Source organism: Trifolium pratense, linkage group LG7 (genome assembly GCF_020283565.1).
Source record: "Trifolium pratense cultivar HEN17-A07 linkage group LG7, ARS_RC_1.1, whole genome shotgun sequence".
NCBI lineage: Eukaryota > Viridiplantae > Streptophyta > Magnoliopsida > Fabales > Fabaceae > Trifolium > Trifolium pratense.
The window spans coordinates 28,395,456-28,413,675 of NC_060065.1; the positions used below are offsets into that span (position 1 = coordinate 28,395,456).

The 18,220-nt window shown below is 32.7% G+C and overlaps 1 protein-coding gene across 1 annotated transcript; it reads left to right on the forward strand.

Moving 5' to 3' along the window:
- Positions 1-9,592: 9,592 nt before the first annotated feature.
- On the forward strand, positions 9,593-14,598 carry LOC123897631 (protein SIEVE ELEMENT OCCLUSION B-like). Its single transcript, XM_045948346.1, has 7 exons — positions 9,593-10,080; positions 10,367-10,465; positions 11,295-11,743; positions 11,986-12,095; positions 12,332-12,474; positions 12,659-13,138; positions 13,554-14,598. Exons 1-7 carry the CDS (start codon positions 9,859-9,861, stop codon positions 14,169-14,171), a joined length of 2,121 nt encoding a protein of 706 aa, XP_045804302.1. The 5' UTR covers positions 9,593-9,858; the 3' UTR covers positions 14,172-14,598.
- Positions 14,599-18,220: the final 3,622 nt, after the last annotated feature.

Below are 18,220 nucleotides of genomic sequence, written 5' to 3' on the forward strand. Positions count from 1 at the left end.
ACCACACGTGTCATCCATTCACCAACTCACTTATCCAAAGTTTCAATTTTTTTGTGGGAACTTGGCTACCCATTCTATAAGATTGGGTCAGGTAGCCCATCCTAAATGTCTTAAGTATATTGGTCTACTAAAATGTGATTTATAATATTATTAAAATATAATTAATTTTCAATTGTTACCACATAACTTTTAACAATTGCAAATACACCCATCTTCCAATTCATGTTTTGTATCCTTCTCTTCCATTTTTTTTTTTTGCATATTATTATTATTATTCATCATTCTCTTCCATCTTCTTTAAGTATTCTCAAAAATCTCTTTTTACTTCTTCTTCTTTAAATGTATCTCTTTCTTCTTACCAAAATCCTTCTCTTGCATAATGGGTAATATGATTTAGGTATCAAATTTGGGTATTTTCTTCAACAAATTTGAGTAGTTCTTTAGGAAATATGAGTTATTTGTTCTTCATATTTTGTAAGATTTTGATTTTAGTATTTGATTTAACACATTTTTAATTGAAATTAAAATCAGAAATATATTATAAATGATTTGTATGATGTTTATGGGTTATTAATTGTGATTTTTTTATGATAAATTTGGCCTGCAACTACTAGATCTAAATCTGCGGCGGCTAGAGGTTGAAGATGAACGGCCTTTTTTTTTCTGTTGTTGCTACTAACGTGTATATATATATATATTAGGAAACTAAAAAAATTATAAGAATGATGCCTGGCGCAGTGGTTACTGATTTCCTTATTCAAGTAATAGTTTGTGGGTTCAAGTCTTCTTGAAAGCCAATTTTTTTATGGTAACATTATTTTATTTTTGAAACTATTGGCTTTGACTTCAAACCTTTGGTTAAACTTTTTCTTTTGTTCAATTTTATTAACTTTCTTAAAAAAAACTAATTTGATTTGCTCCTTTTTTTTTTACAAAAAAAAGTTAATTTGGACTGGCCATAAATCCAAGTTCAATTGGAAGAAATGTCGAGATCTCTAGTGTTGGACGCTATGATCGGGGTTTGAATTTCGGTTCCCTCCACTTTATGTGTGTGAGTTTCCGATGGTTTATCATTTCATCTATCTACACACAAAAAACTAACTAATTTGGACCAACAATTAATTATATATTTGAATTTTAAATTACCGATATTGAAATGTCTGATTTTATAAATTCAAATATTTAATCGATTTCTTGTCGAAATTCAAATGTTTAATAAGATAAATACAAAAAAAAAATGATATGCTTAAAAATAGAAACAAAACAAATTATAGATTGGATTAAAACAGAACAATCTTATTCATAAAAATAGCAACAAAAGAGATAAATACGATGAACTCAACAATATCACTAAGATAAATACAAAAAAAAATATATGATAAATACAAAAAAAAAATATAGAAAGGATAAATACAAAAAAAAATATATACAAAGAATATAAGATAAATACAAAAAAAAAATGATATGCTTAAAAGTAGAAACAACCTCTCAAAAAAAAAAGTAGAAACAAAATAAATTATAGATTGAATTAAAACAGAACAATCTTACTCATAAAAATAGCAAAAAAAGATACCACAATAGTTTCACTTATATTTTAACAATATTATATAAAAAAAAATTAAATATTTTATTTTAAATTAATTAATTTTCTACCATAATATAATAAAAAACTTAAATTTTTAATAAAAGTCAATGACTAGTGTTCTTATATAAAAAAAAGGTCAATGACCCGTGCGAATGTACGGGCCTTTAAACTAGTTTTTCATAAAAAAAATATACTATTAACTATTACTCCCTCCGTTCCTTTTTCTTTGTCGTCTTAGGAAAAAATTTCTTTCAAATTGTTTGTCGTTTTGATAATTTAAGATTATATTTTGTCTATTATACCCTCATATAAATTCCAAATATTTATGAGTAGTTGTTGAAACCGTAAAAGATTTATGAAAAACTAGTTTAAAACTAAATTTTTAATAATATATATTTGAAAAACTAAAGTTTATTTTGGTACATAACATATTAATTTTTTTTGGTACATAATATATTAAATTTATTGGAAAGATAAAGTGTGTGAACAAGAAAAAAAATTATTGATGAATTAAAATAAGGGTATAATAGGAAGATAAGGTGCAAAAATACACTTTCTTAATTTATTGTTTTTTCTAAAACGACAAAGAAAAAGAAACGGAGGGAGTAGTAAAAAAGAGAATAAAATAGCCAATAAAAAAATTATAGAAAAAATAAGATGAATATGCATAAAATTAGAAATATAGAAATAGAAACATAAACAATATTTATATCAAAAAAGAAATATAAAAAATATTTTTCATAAAGAAAAAATATACTATTAACTATTAGTAATAATATATAATAATACAAATTTATAATTAATTGTTAGTCCAAGTTAGTTAGTTTTTTTTATAGATAGACGAAATGGTAAACCATCGGAAACTGCCACACATAAAGTGGAGGGGACCGAAGTTCAAACCCCGATCATAACATCCGAAACTAGAGATCAAATGAGGCGATCTAGACCGTTTAATATATTACCTAAACGGACAAGCAATCGATTAAATATTTGAATTTATAAAATCGGACATTTCAATAACGGTAATTTAAAATTCAAATATATAATTAATTGTTGGTCCAAATTAGTTAGTTTTTTGTGTGTAGATAGACGAAATGGTAAACCATCGGAAACTCACACACATAAAGTGGACGGGACCGAAATTCAAACTCCGATCATAGCGTTCGACACTAGAGATCAAATAAGATGATCTAGACAGTTTAATATATTACCTAAACGGACAAACAATCGATTAAAGATTTGAATTTTGACAATCGGACATTTCAATCTCGGTAATTTAAAATTCAAATATATAATTAATTGTTGGTCCAAATTAGTTAATTTTTTTTATAGATAGACGAAATGGTAAATCATCGGAAACTCACACACATAAAGTGGAGGGGTCCGAAATTCAAACCCCGATCATAGCATCCGACACTAGAGATCTCGACATTTTTTCCAATTGAACTAAGATTTATGGCCAGTCCAAATTAGCTTTTTTGGTAAAAAAAAAAAAGAAGAGCAAATCTAATTAGTTTTTTTTTTTTTTAAAATTAATAAAACTGAACAAAAGAAAAAGTTTAACCAAATGCTTGAACTCAAAGCCAATAGTTTCAAAAATAAAATAATGTTACCATAAAAAAATTGGCTTGAAGAAGACTTGAAACCACAACCTATTACTTAAATAAGGAAATCAGTAACCACTATGCCAGGCATCATTGTTATAATTTTAATTAGTTTCCTAATATATATATACACGTTAGAAGCAACACAAAAAAAAAAGGTCGTTCATCTTCAACCTCTAGCCGCCGCAGATTTAGATCTAGTAGTTGCAGGCCAATTTTATCATAAAAAATCACAATTAATAACCCATAAACATCATACAAATCATTTATAATATATTTCTGATTTTAATTTCAATTAAAAATGTGTTAAATTAAATACTAAAATCAAAATCTTACAAAATATGAAGAACAAACAACTCATATTTGCTAAAGAACTACTCAAATTTGTTAAAGAAAATACCCAAATTTGATACCTAAATCATATTACCCATTATGCAAGAGAAGAATTTTGGTAAGAAGAAAGAGATGCATTTAGAGAAGAAGTAAAAAGAGATTTTTGAGAATAATTAAGTTGCATATCAAGAGGAAGAAGATGGAAGAGAATGATGAATAATACACAAAAAAATAAAATTGGAAGAGAATGATACAAAACATGAATTGGAAGATGGGTGTATTTGCAATTGTTAAAAGTTACGGGGTAACAATTGAAAATTAATTATATTTTAATGATATTATAAATCACATTTTAGTAGACCAATATACTTAAGACATTTAGGATGGGCTACCTGACCCAATCTTATAGAATGGGTAGTTAAGAATTTGCCTTTTTTTTAAGGATCTGTTTGTTTTAGTAGAAAAAGAGACGAGAGACGGATCAAAGAGAGAAAGTAAGCGGAGAAAGTCTATTTCTTTCGTTTGGAATCAAAGAGAAAGAGGTGAGAGAGACTAATAAAAACAGGGGTGTTACACCTAGTTCTGGTCTGGTCTGTGTTCGCACCTAAATGACGAACAACAACAGATAAGATTGCTCACAGAAACGAAAAAAAGATTGAAAGGGAGGACAAATTAAATGTAGAATTTTTTTTAGTACAATAGATGAAAAGTTACATTAATTTAAATATCACATCGCATCCAAACATGGTGACCAAACAACACCAATGAAATCAATATGAGTAACCGACGACGGACTATGCGGTCGTTTACACCAAGCTAATTAATAAAAACAACAAAAACAATATAAAAAATGCAAGAAAAATGACATAATGAGAGCTTGGTGTGATTTTTTCATGCAATGGTTCCCTTTTTTATAAAATTCCTCAAGCAATGTGATTGGCTGGCTGAGCCTAGTCACGGCCTCCCACGTGACCAATTACATTTGGCCACGTGGAAGCACAGTTTGACTGCATGGAAGACTTTTTTTTAGTGCCGACAGGTTTGCTATGTGGTATGCAAACACCGTTCGCAGTGTAGTATGCGAGCAATATGTTTTTCAAGTCTTGTCATTTTATACACTTGCATCCTAAATAGCGATGGGGTAAAATTGTAATGCCAAAGGACGCATGAGAGTCACGGGGCGCAAAAAGAAGAAGGTTTAATTCTTTTATGATAAGAAAATCAACTAAAGTGTATAACACAAATGCTAAGATTGTTTAACAAGTTGAAGAAAGTACTAAGGAGTATTGTTGTGAATTCGTCTTAAAATCACACCAATGAATAACTTGATGTGTGGAGCAATAGAACGGCAACCAAATAATTAAGCGGAATAAGCAATAATAATAATAACCGATAAACGAGATAAAGGAGAAGAAAGAACACAATATTTGTTTACCTAGTTCGGTCCAATAATGACCTAGTCTGGGGGAGAGAGCAGCCCCTCCGTTCCACTATATCAAACGAGTAACTTTACAAAGAGTTCCAATTGAGTTACAAGAATTAATCATAATTCTACCCAAAACCCAAATCTCTTCTCGTGGCCAAGAGACTCAATTTGATAAGTGTTTTCCAAGGTGTAATCAATCCCCTTTGCCCAACCCTAGAGTTATACCAAGAGACAACCCCTCTTGTTTCTCTCTAAAACTCTAGCCTTGTGTCGGCGGCAAATCCTAATTGAAAACCCTACATTGTTGCTCTCTTGAGTTGCTCTCTTTCTCTCTCAATTTTTCTATGAATAAAGCACTCCCTATTTATAGAAAAATAATATGCCAAAAAATTAGTAACAAATCTGTTTTAAAATAAAACAAATCCAAGTCAAAGTATCTTCCAAGAAAATATATTTTTTTCCCAAAAAATCTTCAAAACATCAAAGATGCAAAAAGATTCAACAAAGATTTTTCTGACTTCTTGTAACTGAGATTTCAAGGCATATCCAACAATTCTCCACCTTGCCTTTAAATCGATGGTGATCCCATCAACCACCGTGCTGCTCTCTCCATCTTGAATCTTCTATTCAAGATCACTGGATTGTACCTCCCTCTTCATCCTCGGAATACCTTCCACTCTCATGAAGATCTTGCATCCCACTATCATAGGATTTTAGGTAGCCCCACAAGATTCACCGCACCATCTTCAGACTCCGAAGTGGTCAACTTCGTACCTCCCTGAAGAAACGCTTGCTCCTAACTATCATCGGAATTTTAGATAGCTCAACAAGCTCCACCATCCCTCTTCAGCCCCGGATTGTGCCTTTTCCGTCCTCCTGAAGAATCGCTTGCCTATGACTATCCATGGATTTTTGCGATAGCCCTACAAGCCTTCACCACTCTTCGACCCCGGAATGCCTTCCGTACTCACGAAGTTTTGCTTGTCTCCAAACCAACCTTGGAATTTTAGGCGGTTCCACAAGCTGCAACATCAAACTCAACTTGTATCCAACTACCTCTAGCAGTCTCACAAGTTACCAAGTCTGATCACCTGTTGCTTTCAATTGCCTCCCTGAAGATCCTCTTAAGGTCTTGCACTTCTTCAGCCACAATTGAAACATAACTCACAAGGTCTTCATGGTCACCCCCCTTTGGTTCAACAATACCACTCTCCTCCCTATCTCCGATTAGATAGCCAAGAGCTAATGTTGACTGTCTACCACTATTGAAAGACTCCACCTCAAACTGAGTTTCCACCAAAGTATACCCACCATGATTTCCACCTAGTAACACGCAAGACCTCTTCAATTCCTCTGAAACATACTTCAAGCTATTGTTAGTCTCCAACAATTCCAGTTCAGTTCAACACCTAGTAAACCTTGTTCACTAGTCCAACTAAAATCATGTCACTAACAGGTCCACCCGAAGTCCCACAACTCAACCACATTATGAGAGTCACCACTAGTTATAGATGCCTGACCAACTATCTTTGCATCTAAGTTCAGAAACATACCTCACATCGTGTAAAGAAACTCACAATTGTCAAACTTCGTAAGACAAACTGAACTCATACCTTGAACCTTAAAGCTTTCCGTTTTCAAGATGAACGACTTGTTGGGAAATCGTTTCATAAAACACTTTTATAAACGCAGCGGAATTTTAAAATTAAGATTTCCCATCAATGGATTCTTGCGAATGAGCATGATCAGGTCTAGAATATTACCTTTGAAGAACAAATCTGTGGCCGCCTTTATCGATCACAAGCACCGCACTTGCAGCACCTCCACTTAGTCCACACGAACAGGAACCTTCGATCTCACAATGCTAGCTGTTCTTGGATGAAGGCTGAGGGAATTTTGTGCGGTTTAGGGTTTAGAGAAATTCAGAATTTTTCTAAACTCAGTTAGGGTTTCAAAAAAAGTGTAACTTCTGAACTTCATAAGGCTCTATTTATAGAGTTTCTTATGAGGTCTTTAGTTTACACGAAATTGGGCTTCTCAAGCCCAATAACCGTTTTTCACTAACTGCACCCCCACAATAAGTCTTACTTATTTTTTTTCCCTTCTTAACTGTCCTTATGTGTGTGACCCTGTAGGTTCTTATGACGTTGGCAATAATATTAATCGTAATATTATAAACAGTGAGCGGTATCTAGCAACACATCACTGTTACCCAAGTCATAGGAATGTCACGTGATCTGACTAACCTTTCCGTGATAAATATCTTGTGCACAATTACCCTTTTGTCCTCATGTCTATATCGAACACAAGGCATAGTATGTCATCCTTGTCTAGTTCAATATTGGGCCCATGGACATATCTCCCGTTATGTAGGAGGGACAAATTCCATCTAGGTCACTCATGTCCCTCAGCATGATTCGTGGGATACCCATCAACCATCTTTATAATTATCCAGTTACGGATAACGTTTGAATGACAACAAGGTATTACACTCCTGCATCTAGGGTACATAGTGGTTTCAGGTCGAAGGGTGGAATACACCTTTTATCACTATGAGAAAACTTATGACATTTCATAACACTCTATGTAGTATTCTCATGGTGGGTCAATCCGATATAAAGTTACCCTTAACATTTATATCTATGTGAAGACTTGATAACTCATTATCCATGATCAGTGAGATATGATCATCAGTCTACCAACATAATAGTCTTTATGCTTTATCGTTATCCCATTTCACAATAAAACTTGACTATGGATATGTTTAAGAATAGTGTTCTTATATTTAATGGAATCTCACGATTAAGTCATACTTAACGTTCCATAAGTGAACTGACTATTCTAGGGACTTTATCATTTTAACATATATAAAATTAATAAAGAAAAGCCTTTTATTTGATAAGTAAATTATTCAATACATTTATTATTCAATTATAAGTAATTGGCCTCTAGGGCTTACACCAACACGACTCCACCTTGAACTAACTCTAGAGTCTCAAAGTATTCATTCTTTGAACACATGTGAAAGGAGCATCCAACGTCCATGACTCAACACTCCACCGAATCTCAACTTCCACTAGCACCTCCGCATAATAAAGTTGTTGTTTCAGAAGTAACCCGAGTATTATTACCACCGCCTCTCCAGGCCGACCGTCTTCGCCATCTCCATTCACCTTTTATCTTCGAGGCACCGGATAACAACACTCCATGTTTTACCCATCATCCCGAACATTAAAATTGCTTCCATCTTCACTTTCCACAATTCCAAATTGCTTTCGGAAAGTCCCTCGATATCCGACTTAGAACCCATGGTGCTCACTTCAAATTGTTCCGAGTGCCCCACGGTGGGCGCCAATTGTTGTGAATTCGTCAATAAAATCACACCAATAAAAGAACTTGATGTGTGGAGCAATAGAACGGCAACCAAATAATTAAGCGGAATAAGCAATAATAATAATAACCGATAAACGAGATAAAGGAGAAGAAAGAACACAATATTTGTTTACCCAGTTCGGTCCAATAATGACCTAGTCTGGGGGAGAGAGCAGCCCCTCCGTTCCACTATATCAAACGAGTAACTTTACAAAGAGTTCCAATTGAGTTACAAGAATTAATCATAATTCTACCCAAAACCCGAATCTCTTCTCGTGGCCAAGAGACTCAATTTGATAAGTGTTTTCCAAGGTGTAATCAATCCCCTTTGCCCAACCCTAGAGTTATACCAAGAGACAACCCCTCTTGTTTCTCTCTAAAACTCTAGCCTTGTGTCGGCGGCAAATCCTAATTGAAAACCCTACATTGTTGCTCTCTTGAGTTGCTCTCTTTCTCTCTCAATTTTTCTATGAATAAAGCACTCCCTATTTATAGAAAAATAATATGCCAAAAAATTAGTAACAAATCTGTTTTAAAATAAAACAAATCCAAGTCAAAGTATCTTCCAAGAAAATATATTTTTTTCCCAAAAAATCTTCAAAACATCAAAGATGCAAAAAGATTCAACAAAGATTTTTCTGACTTCTTGTAACTGAGGTTTCAAGGCATATCCAACAAGTATTATGAGAATATAGCTAGAGCGTTAGGAGCTACAACCTATACTACTATACGAATAAGTTATGAATTCATACTTTTCTTTTTTCCTTTCGATTTAACTACGTTCTTCACAACGCTCACAGATCATTAGATCCATCCCAACGTATGACTCCCATCGTCCCAAATGTTAGTTGTTGCTAGCTGACAGAGACGGGTTATATATAAACGTCTCCCATGTATAAGGGAAAACTTTGATGTCAAGATACACAATTCAATCACTTTTCACTTTTACTCTACCTTGATCATAGAATGACTTAGCATTAGAGTGCTAACATGTTTTTTAGGTACCTTCCGCACCGTGATCCACCGCAACATAAGCGTATCTCTACCGTAACTGCCTCGAGCCTCACCGTCAGAGTCATCTAGTTTCTGCTCAATGCAAATCGATATCCATGGTAGGTAGCCACGTTGTTCATTTAATTATTTATAGATACATTAAAATATTGATAAAGAAAATACTCTTATGTAGTTTTCTTATTATTTCAGCATAAGCATTGGTTTATGCTAATTGCTAACATGATAAATAAATGATTGGAAAAATAAACAAACTGTTAACTTTTTTGTGTCTACTGTCCTCTATGCGTGTGAAGTAAATCAGAAGCTGCAGGATCCACCATTCCTAAGCCTTGTTTGTTCATTCTTTCTTATCCTAATAGGAAAATCACTTTAGCTTTTGTTTTCTACCCTCTTACAAGCAAGGTACATGTTCAATAACCCTTTATTCCACTTCCTCTTATTATATAAACTCAACAATTGAACCACTTATACTCAAACCAAACAATATTTTCCCTGTTGTGTTCTGTTTTTTCCTCTTCAGTAACATGGCTAGTACTAATCCTCGCCAGTTACAAGCTAACAAAATGCAGTTAAAGAAGGAGAGACGCATGTTCTCTACTTCTGATGATAGTGCCATGATGAAACAAGTTCAGTCCACTCATGCACCTGATGGTCGTGAAATTGATGTCAAACCCCTTATTCAAATTGTTGATGAAATCTTGATTCAAATCATTGCACGAAGTGTTGAGGGTCATCAACATGATCATGTAATTAATTAAGGCATTAAAATCCATGCACATATTTGTTTAATTTAATTTGTTTTTAGTCTTTTTTTTTTTTGCATGCATGTTTCATTTGGTCTTAACCCTATGGCAATTTAGAGGTCGGCCCAGACATAAGTAAAATCCGACTAAAAATTATTTTAACTAGGTTTAAAATTGAGTACCTATTGAACGATTCAACCTTAAATGGACCTCATAGACCACTTGCACATGCCATTTGTTTTTAGTACTATTAATACTATATATGGTTTGGGAATGTTCCATTTGGCAGGTTAAACATGAGCAAGAGAAATTGGAAACTGCTGCTGCTTTGGCTGAATTTGATATGCTTGATGCATTGGCTTTTATCATTAACAAAATTTCGTGTGAGGTTGTTTTTATATTATGAATCTCTCAACTTTTATGAAAGTTCACTATTATTTAATATTTCTAAATATTATTTAGGATAAAATATGCCACTGTTGAAAAAGGAGTAGAAAGAATGATTGTTTTCCATTCTTAACTGTTGCATTAAATACTAGTACTAGTAATGCTTATCTTTGATTTCAAGGACAGCTTTAAATTACATCTTACAAAAAAGAGCATTAATGTGTGATTAAAAAACACACTTAGCTAACCAACATAGTGTGACACAAATGGTAGACACTTAGGTCCCTTAACCATTTAGTCCTCGGTCCGATCCCCGGCCGGTGTGTTTGGAAAATCATTTCTTGGGAGAGGTCAACCCCTTAAATGGATCTCAGTTACGTCGAGGGGATTAGTCTCCGCAGTTGCGCGCGTAAGATACCTTTGGTTTAAAAAAAAACACACTTAGCTTTATTTTACTTTAATAATGGTTTGAGCTTTCAGTATTGTCTTTTTGTTTTGGAATTCGTTGAACTATTTATATGAACAAATTAAATGATTCTTCTGAACATCAGGGACCCAAATCTGCTGCATTAAACAAAAGACGCAGTTACATGCAGTTTTAGATCTCGACCATTAATATAAGATTGGATAGTTCAGATTACACAATAACAAAATTAGGATAAATGATTTTGACCGTTAATTTCAGATTGGACGGTTCAGATTGAAAACTATGTGATGCACTTATTGCACCAAATTCATATCTGAACCTTGGAACATATAAAAATGTTCTGTGTTCATTTCTTAAAATTTTCTATCTCTAAAGTCTATAATGAAATAATCTATATTTGCAGCTATCATGCAAATGCTCAGGAGGTGGAGATGCACATGCATCAACAATGGTGTTACTAAATTACCTATCTAGCTATTCATGGCATGCAAAAGTTGTGTTAACCTTAGCAGCATTTGCTGTTATTTTTGGAGAATTTTGGCTTGTTGCTCAATCAAGTGTTTCAAACACACTTGCCAAATCTGTGGCTCTCCTTAAGCAACTACCTGACATAGTAGAGAATTCCGTTTCATTGAGACCACAATTTGATGCACTCAATAAGCTTGTGAAGGCTGCACTTGATGTTACTATGTGCATTGTTGAATTCAAAGAGTTACCATCTGAATATATTTCAGAAGATGTTCCTCCTATGTCTGTTGCAAGTGCTCATATTCCTATTGCTACCTATTGGGTCATTAGAAGTATTGTGGCTTGTGCTTCACAAATTGCAAGTCTGATAGGCATGAGAAATGAGTAAGTTAATTAGAATATGATATATAAATGATCAATTTCTGTTTCCGCGAGTTTAGCTCGATTGGTAGGGACATCACATTTTATCTGCAGGATCCGGGGTTCGAACTCCGGATACTCCACTTATTTACCTTAAAGGTGGAATTGCGGCCACTAGACTACTTGATAAAAAATTGATCAATTTCCATCACTTGAATCAACTAAATCATTTTTTTGAAAATAGTAATGACCCTTATTTTTTGCAGGGCCATTTCATCAGCCTCAGAAGCATGGGAATTATCTAGTCTGGCTCACAAAGTTACTAGTATATATGAGCACCTCAAGAACCAACTTGCTATTTGCTATCAATATATAGGTTGGTACATTATTGAAAACATAATTAGAATCTTAATTAATTTTGATATTGTTTCGTCGACCTCAGGACTGCTTTTCTGAGATATTGTCCTTAGTAATACATAACTTTTGGTATACTGGAAAATATATCTATAATCTGAATTCAAGTTTCTTTTTGCAACATTTTACGCTCAATGAGAAATTAAAAAACAAATTATCTAAATAAAATTTGACAATGACACTCTTACACTGGTACAGATGAAAAGAGGCATATTGAGGCATTTCACAATCTGATACGTCTTTTCGAGACGATTCATGTAGACAACATGAAAATTCTGAGAGCATTGATTTATGCAAAGGATGATATTCCCCCACTTATAGATGGAACTACAAAGTTAAGGGTATGTTTTTAGATCATAATAGTACCCCCCGCTTTATTCGTTTTTAATTGTCATTTTAAGGATATTTTAACATACTGAGATAAACAATAAATTTTGATACGTACTTTTGAAAAAACTTTTATCTTTTTCCTATAATAACCTAAATTACTTAGCATCTGAGTTCACTTATATACATGACAAGCAGGTTAGTCTTGAGGTACTAAGGAGGAAACATGTGTTACTTCTGATATCAGATCTTGATATTTCACTAGAAGAGATTATGATACTTGATAATTTGTACAAAGATGCAAGATCTAGGGGTGAGACACACTATGAGATGGTATGGATTCCAGTTGTGGACAAAGCAACATGGAATGAAGTGAATAAGCAAAAGTTTGAGTATCTTCAATCATCAATGCCGTGGCACAGTGTTCGCGACCCTTTCATTATTGAGCCATCAGTGATTAAGTATATAAAAGAAGTGTGGAATTACACAAAGAGAGCTATTCTAGTTGCTCTTGATCCACAAGGCAGATTGTCCTCCCAAAATGCTCTTCACATGATATGGATTTGGGGAAATTTGGCCTTCCCTTTCACAAGTGAAAAAGAAGAATCATTGTGGAAGCAAGAGATTTGGAGCCTCGAGCTTCTTGTCGATGGCATTGATCCCGCACTTTTGGACTGGGTACGTAACAGTAACATTCCCTTTGTCTCATCATATTATTAAGTGTCATTCTTGAATACTGTTCAAACAAATATTACTTTTTTTTCTTCCAATGTTACCTTTATTTAATTAAAGTAGTTGGTTGCAAGTATATAACGAACGAGTTATAGTAAATGAGAGTACGTATAAATTACAACAGCAGTAGCGGTTACAGTTACGTTACACTGGCTTCTGTATTAGGCCTGGAAACGCAACTAAATGCGGCTGATGCAACTGAAATTGCAGCCATGATACAACTTGTGAAGGCTTCAAAGTCCTATACTTTCTGGCCACCACTACTGCAACTGCGACCGCAATTAAAACAATGCAAAACTACGGCAATTCAATTTTACAGTAATCAACATAATTAAAATTTATCTTATCCTCGTTGTTGCAGATGACAGAAGGAAAAATCATATGTCTATATGGAGGCGAAGATCTAGAGTGGATAGAAACATTCACAAAAACAGCAATGAACGTAGCAAGAACAAGCAACTTCGATTTAGAGATGGTATACGTAGGAAAAAGCAATGCAAAAGAAAGAATGCAGAGGATGATAACCACCTTCAACAATAAAAAATTCAGTTACTTTTTTCCAAACGTGACATCCATTTGGTTCTTTTGGGCAAGACTTGAGAGCATGTTGTACTCAAAATTACAACATGGAAAGACAGTCGAAAACGACAAGATCATGAGTGAAGTTATGACAGTACTAAGCTTCGATGGTAGTGATCGAGGTTGGGCAATATTCTGTAGAGGACCATCTGAAATGGCTAGAGCTAAAGGTGATACTGCTTTAACAAGTTTGAGAGATTTTGATAAATGGAAACATAAGATTGAACAAGATGGTTGGGTTCCGGCATTGAATGATTATATTAAGGAAATTCAGCAACCACATCATTGTAACAGGCTTATTCTTCCTGGGAGTACCGGTGGAATACCACAGAAAGTTGTTTGTGCTGAATGTGGGCGCCAAATGGAAAAATATTTCATGTATCGTTGCTGCGTCGAGTGAGACAAGCGTACTTTCAAATTTGGATTCTTTGCAGTCACAAATTGCACACATTCATATAGTCAGCACATCTTTAGATCAAAACCGGGTGGCCAAAATCTGTAGTATAAAATCTTAAATGTCTGATCACAATCTAATGATCACCGATGTGCTGACAACATGAATGTGTGCAACGAGTGACTACAAAGATCCAAATTTGTGTCGTGTTGCATACTATCATTATTTGCTTCATAATTTAGTTATGAATAATGTTGGTTGAGAATTAATTATGTTTTATTATAGAGTCATATTAAGCTCCATCTTTGTGAGTTATATGTAGTTTGCTATTTATGTAAGGTGGGGATATATTGTCTACTAGCTCGCAAATTATAAAGTGTGGTGTAGAACTTTTGATATTACAATAAATAATATAATGGGCTGTTTGTTGTAATTTTGTTTTAAAATAGATTTGTGTTATATAATTTTGTGTAAAAAATTTTTATAAAGAAACTTTTTATAAAAGTTTCAAATAAAAATTTGATTTGAATAGTTATTCTTAAAATGTGATTATAAGTATTTGATCATTGAAACTTTTTTTGAATATCAATATTTCGAAAAATCATTTAATTTTGAAGCTATTTCAAATAAATTTTCATAAAAATTATTTTTGAAATTCAAATTTTTGGAAAAATTGTGATTTTGACTATGTTTTGATCTTCAATAATGTGTGTTTATGTTATATGATGTCAAAATTAGTGTTTCAATTTAGAAAAAACAAATATAAAAAACTTATAATATTTTGAAAATTAGTTTTAGAAAATCTATTTTAAAAAATACAAAGGAAAAATCCATTTTTTTAAAGCTGAAACAAACAGGCCCAATATTTAAGTCATTTTGCGTTGTAAGCACCATCATTTTTTTTTTAATTTTGTCTTCCTTATTTTTCATCTGCTTACTTACTATTTATTTATTTTTGATATTTCTTCCAAAAACGAAAATAAGGCTGTCATAAACTGGAAAAAAAAGGAGGAAGGAACAAAGAAAGACAGGATATTGTGGACGGAAGGAAAGGATGGGTGCAGAGTGAGTAAAGTGTATTCCTTCTTTTTTCACTTTATTTTTTTTTTTCATTTTAAATTTATTTGATTTTAAATAAAAATCCTCCGAGATTCAACATGCTCTTCCGAGCAAGAACTCGGGTAACATAACTACGAGAGAATATTTCATTGAAAATCCACATTGAAAACTTGAGTGAAGATGTGGTGTTTCTCTTTCTTGTGGTCCTCAAGCATTGACTTATTGTTATTCTTGAAGGTCTATGATAAATGCGTTTTGCAATATAAAAAATAAGTATTTGAGTTGTCGATCGTAACCATAAGGACTCGTGCAATATTAAAACTGCTCAACAATTAATATTGTACATGAATTTGATCAAATGCATTAAAGGGAAAACAATAGCAAAGATATAATATTGTTGGGATTAGATTTTGTTAATTACTCATCTAATTAAATAATTAATGTATCCACTTGATCGATCATACTTTTTAAGTTTTAAATATGTTTACATATATCGCTTTTCATACGTTTCCAACAGGTTGTCAGAACCGGACCGGTCATCGAACCGGCAAGCTCACCGGTTCAAGGTTCAATTGGTCGGACCGGGTTCAACCGGGGTCGAACCGTTTTTAATTAAATATATATTTTAATTAATATATAAATAAAAAAATATGAATAATTGTTCAATATTTCATAATTTCACACATTAAAAAGATAAAATATCAAATGTCAAAATAAAATAAAATTTATAATTCAAACCAAATTAGAAATTATATAATAAACTAAGTTCAATAACACAAAATAGCACCATAACATCAATTGACAACATACTGCTTTCAAAAAAAATCAATTGACAACATACTACCAAAACCAAGTGCCAAGTGAAAAAGCAAAAACTAAATGTTCATCAAGTTCATAAAGACTAGTGTCCAAATGCATAGCTAAATGCAACGTAATAATCATTATAATGTTCATCTAGACATAAAAAGTTAAAAACTAATAATCATTATAGTCTTCAAGGTAATAGTAGTACCGCCGGCGCCGGAGCAAGAGGAGGAAGGGGAAGGGTTTGTGGCAAGGTTGAAGAGGGTGGAGGAGAGAAGAGAAAAAAAATTAAGCGTTTTTACGTGATGACTAATGAGAGAAGAGAAAAAAGATGAAAAACAACTTTTCCTATTCCTACGTTGTTTCAGATTTTTTTTTTTTTAAAAAAAAAAAAAAGATTTTGCCTTGTTTTTAAAAAAAAAAAAAAAAAAGCAAAACCGTTTGGACCGGCCGGCCGGTTCGCCGGTTCAACCCGGTTCAACCCGGTTCGCCACGGTTTTTTCCCGGTTGGTTTCCTGTCCGGTTTTCGATCATAACCGAGCCGGTTTCATGGCCGGTTCACGGTCCGACCGGTCCGACCGGCCGGTCCGGTCCGGTTCTGACAACCTTGCGAGAAATCCATCATACTTATTAACTTTCGATTTGTCACTCAATTAATAGATACAATGACATTACAATCTGATGTGTTTGTGATTGTAAACCTAAGTCTACTTCAAAAATTAGATTTCATAAAAAGTCTATTTCTTGCACTTTTGAAATCAAAAATATCAATTTTAAAGTTTAATAATAACCTCACAAGTGCATAAAAGTATCGTCGTAATAAAAGTGTATCGATCTCCATAGACAAGCGAAAATAAAATGCATATGGTTTTATAAGTATAGGTTAGATTACAAATAATAAAAAGTAGTAAAAACAAAGAGAGGATGTTTAGAAGAGATTTTGTTTGGATTTGAGCGGTTGGAAAGCAAAATAAACTAAAAGATATATTTCTCGTAAAGCATGATTTAAATTTTAATCCTATCGGCTATCACGTAAAGCAAATGTTATGAGAAAAAAATTTATAAACAAAATATAAGTGATGGAAAAATCACGATACAAAGACGTGAGAAGAAAACATTTTAAAACGGAACAATAAAAGGTGACAAGTGCCTTCTTATCACACAAATAAAGACACAAGTAGTTTTTTTCTTTAAAATTAATTATTATTATGAGAAACGGCAAAATAATGGGCCAACCCAATCCCACCATCGAGCCATCTTCAACAACGACTTATTTCGTGGGTTGACTTAGACTCATAAATAAATACTCCATCATCAAAAGTTTATTTTTCATATTCATTCAATAATTGATGTATTTAGTCTGTATTATAAATCAAATTCATCAATTTTTTAATAAATTTGAAAAATTGACTTTTACTTAGAATTAAAGCTTAATTATATTTTTGGTCCCTTATTTTTATTTTAGGTTTCAAGTTGGTCTCTTATCTTTTAAAAGTTTCAAGTTGGTTTCTTATCTTTTCTACATGTTTCAAATTGATTCCTCCCGTCAAATTTTTCACTATTACCATTAAATTTGGACACGTGTCATCTTTTCAAGGGTGGTTTCTTAATGCAACATTCATATTTTTTTTATTTTATTAAAAACAATCTATCACAATTTTTTTATATGAATTTCAAACCACACATAGATGATTATGGAGATCATAAACAATTTCCAATATTTCCTATTGGATTGGATGGATTATTTATGTTGTTTTCAATCATAAATACAAGAGAGTGACATCACATTAAACTCAAAATATTCATGAACAAATTACCAATTCCCCTTATATTACAGGGATTAGGAATTTATCCCTTGAAATTGACAAATAGGCAAATATAATTCATAAACTATTTTTTTAAGTAGTATGTTGGTTAGAATTCCAAATTTTTATGGTGTTCGAATTCTGACTCCTACATATAAAATGTAATATTCCAGTACCTAAGTTAAGCTCAAGACAATTCATAAACTATTTTTTTTTGTGCTCAAAGTTCATAAACTAATTTACTTTACTAATAATAAGTGATACATAAATCAAGAACTATTGACGGAATATTAATGACATTGGAAAATTGTAAAAAAAAATAAAAATAAAAATATTGGAAAAAATGACCAATCACAAATTAAAATGCTCAAACTTCTTAAATGGGGC

Excerpts from the sequence above, each read along its gene's own strand:
- LOC123897631 (XM_045948346.1), top strand. The coding sequence starts at position 9,859 with ATGGCTAGTACTAATCCTCGCCAGTTACAAGCTAACAAAATGCAGTTA. Across the intron at positions 11,744-11,985 it reads CTGATAGGCATGAGAAATGA|GGCCATTTCATCAGCCTCAG; the intron begins GTAAGTTAATTA and ends TATTTTTTGCAG. Across the intron at positions 13,139-13,553 it reads ATCCCGCACTTTTGGACTGG|ATGACAGAAGGAAAAATCAT; the intron begins GTACGTAACAGT and ends TCGTTGTTGCAG.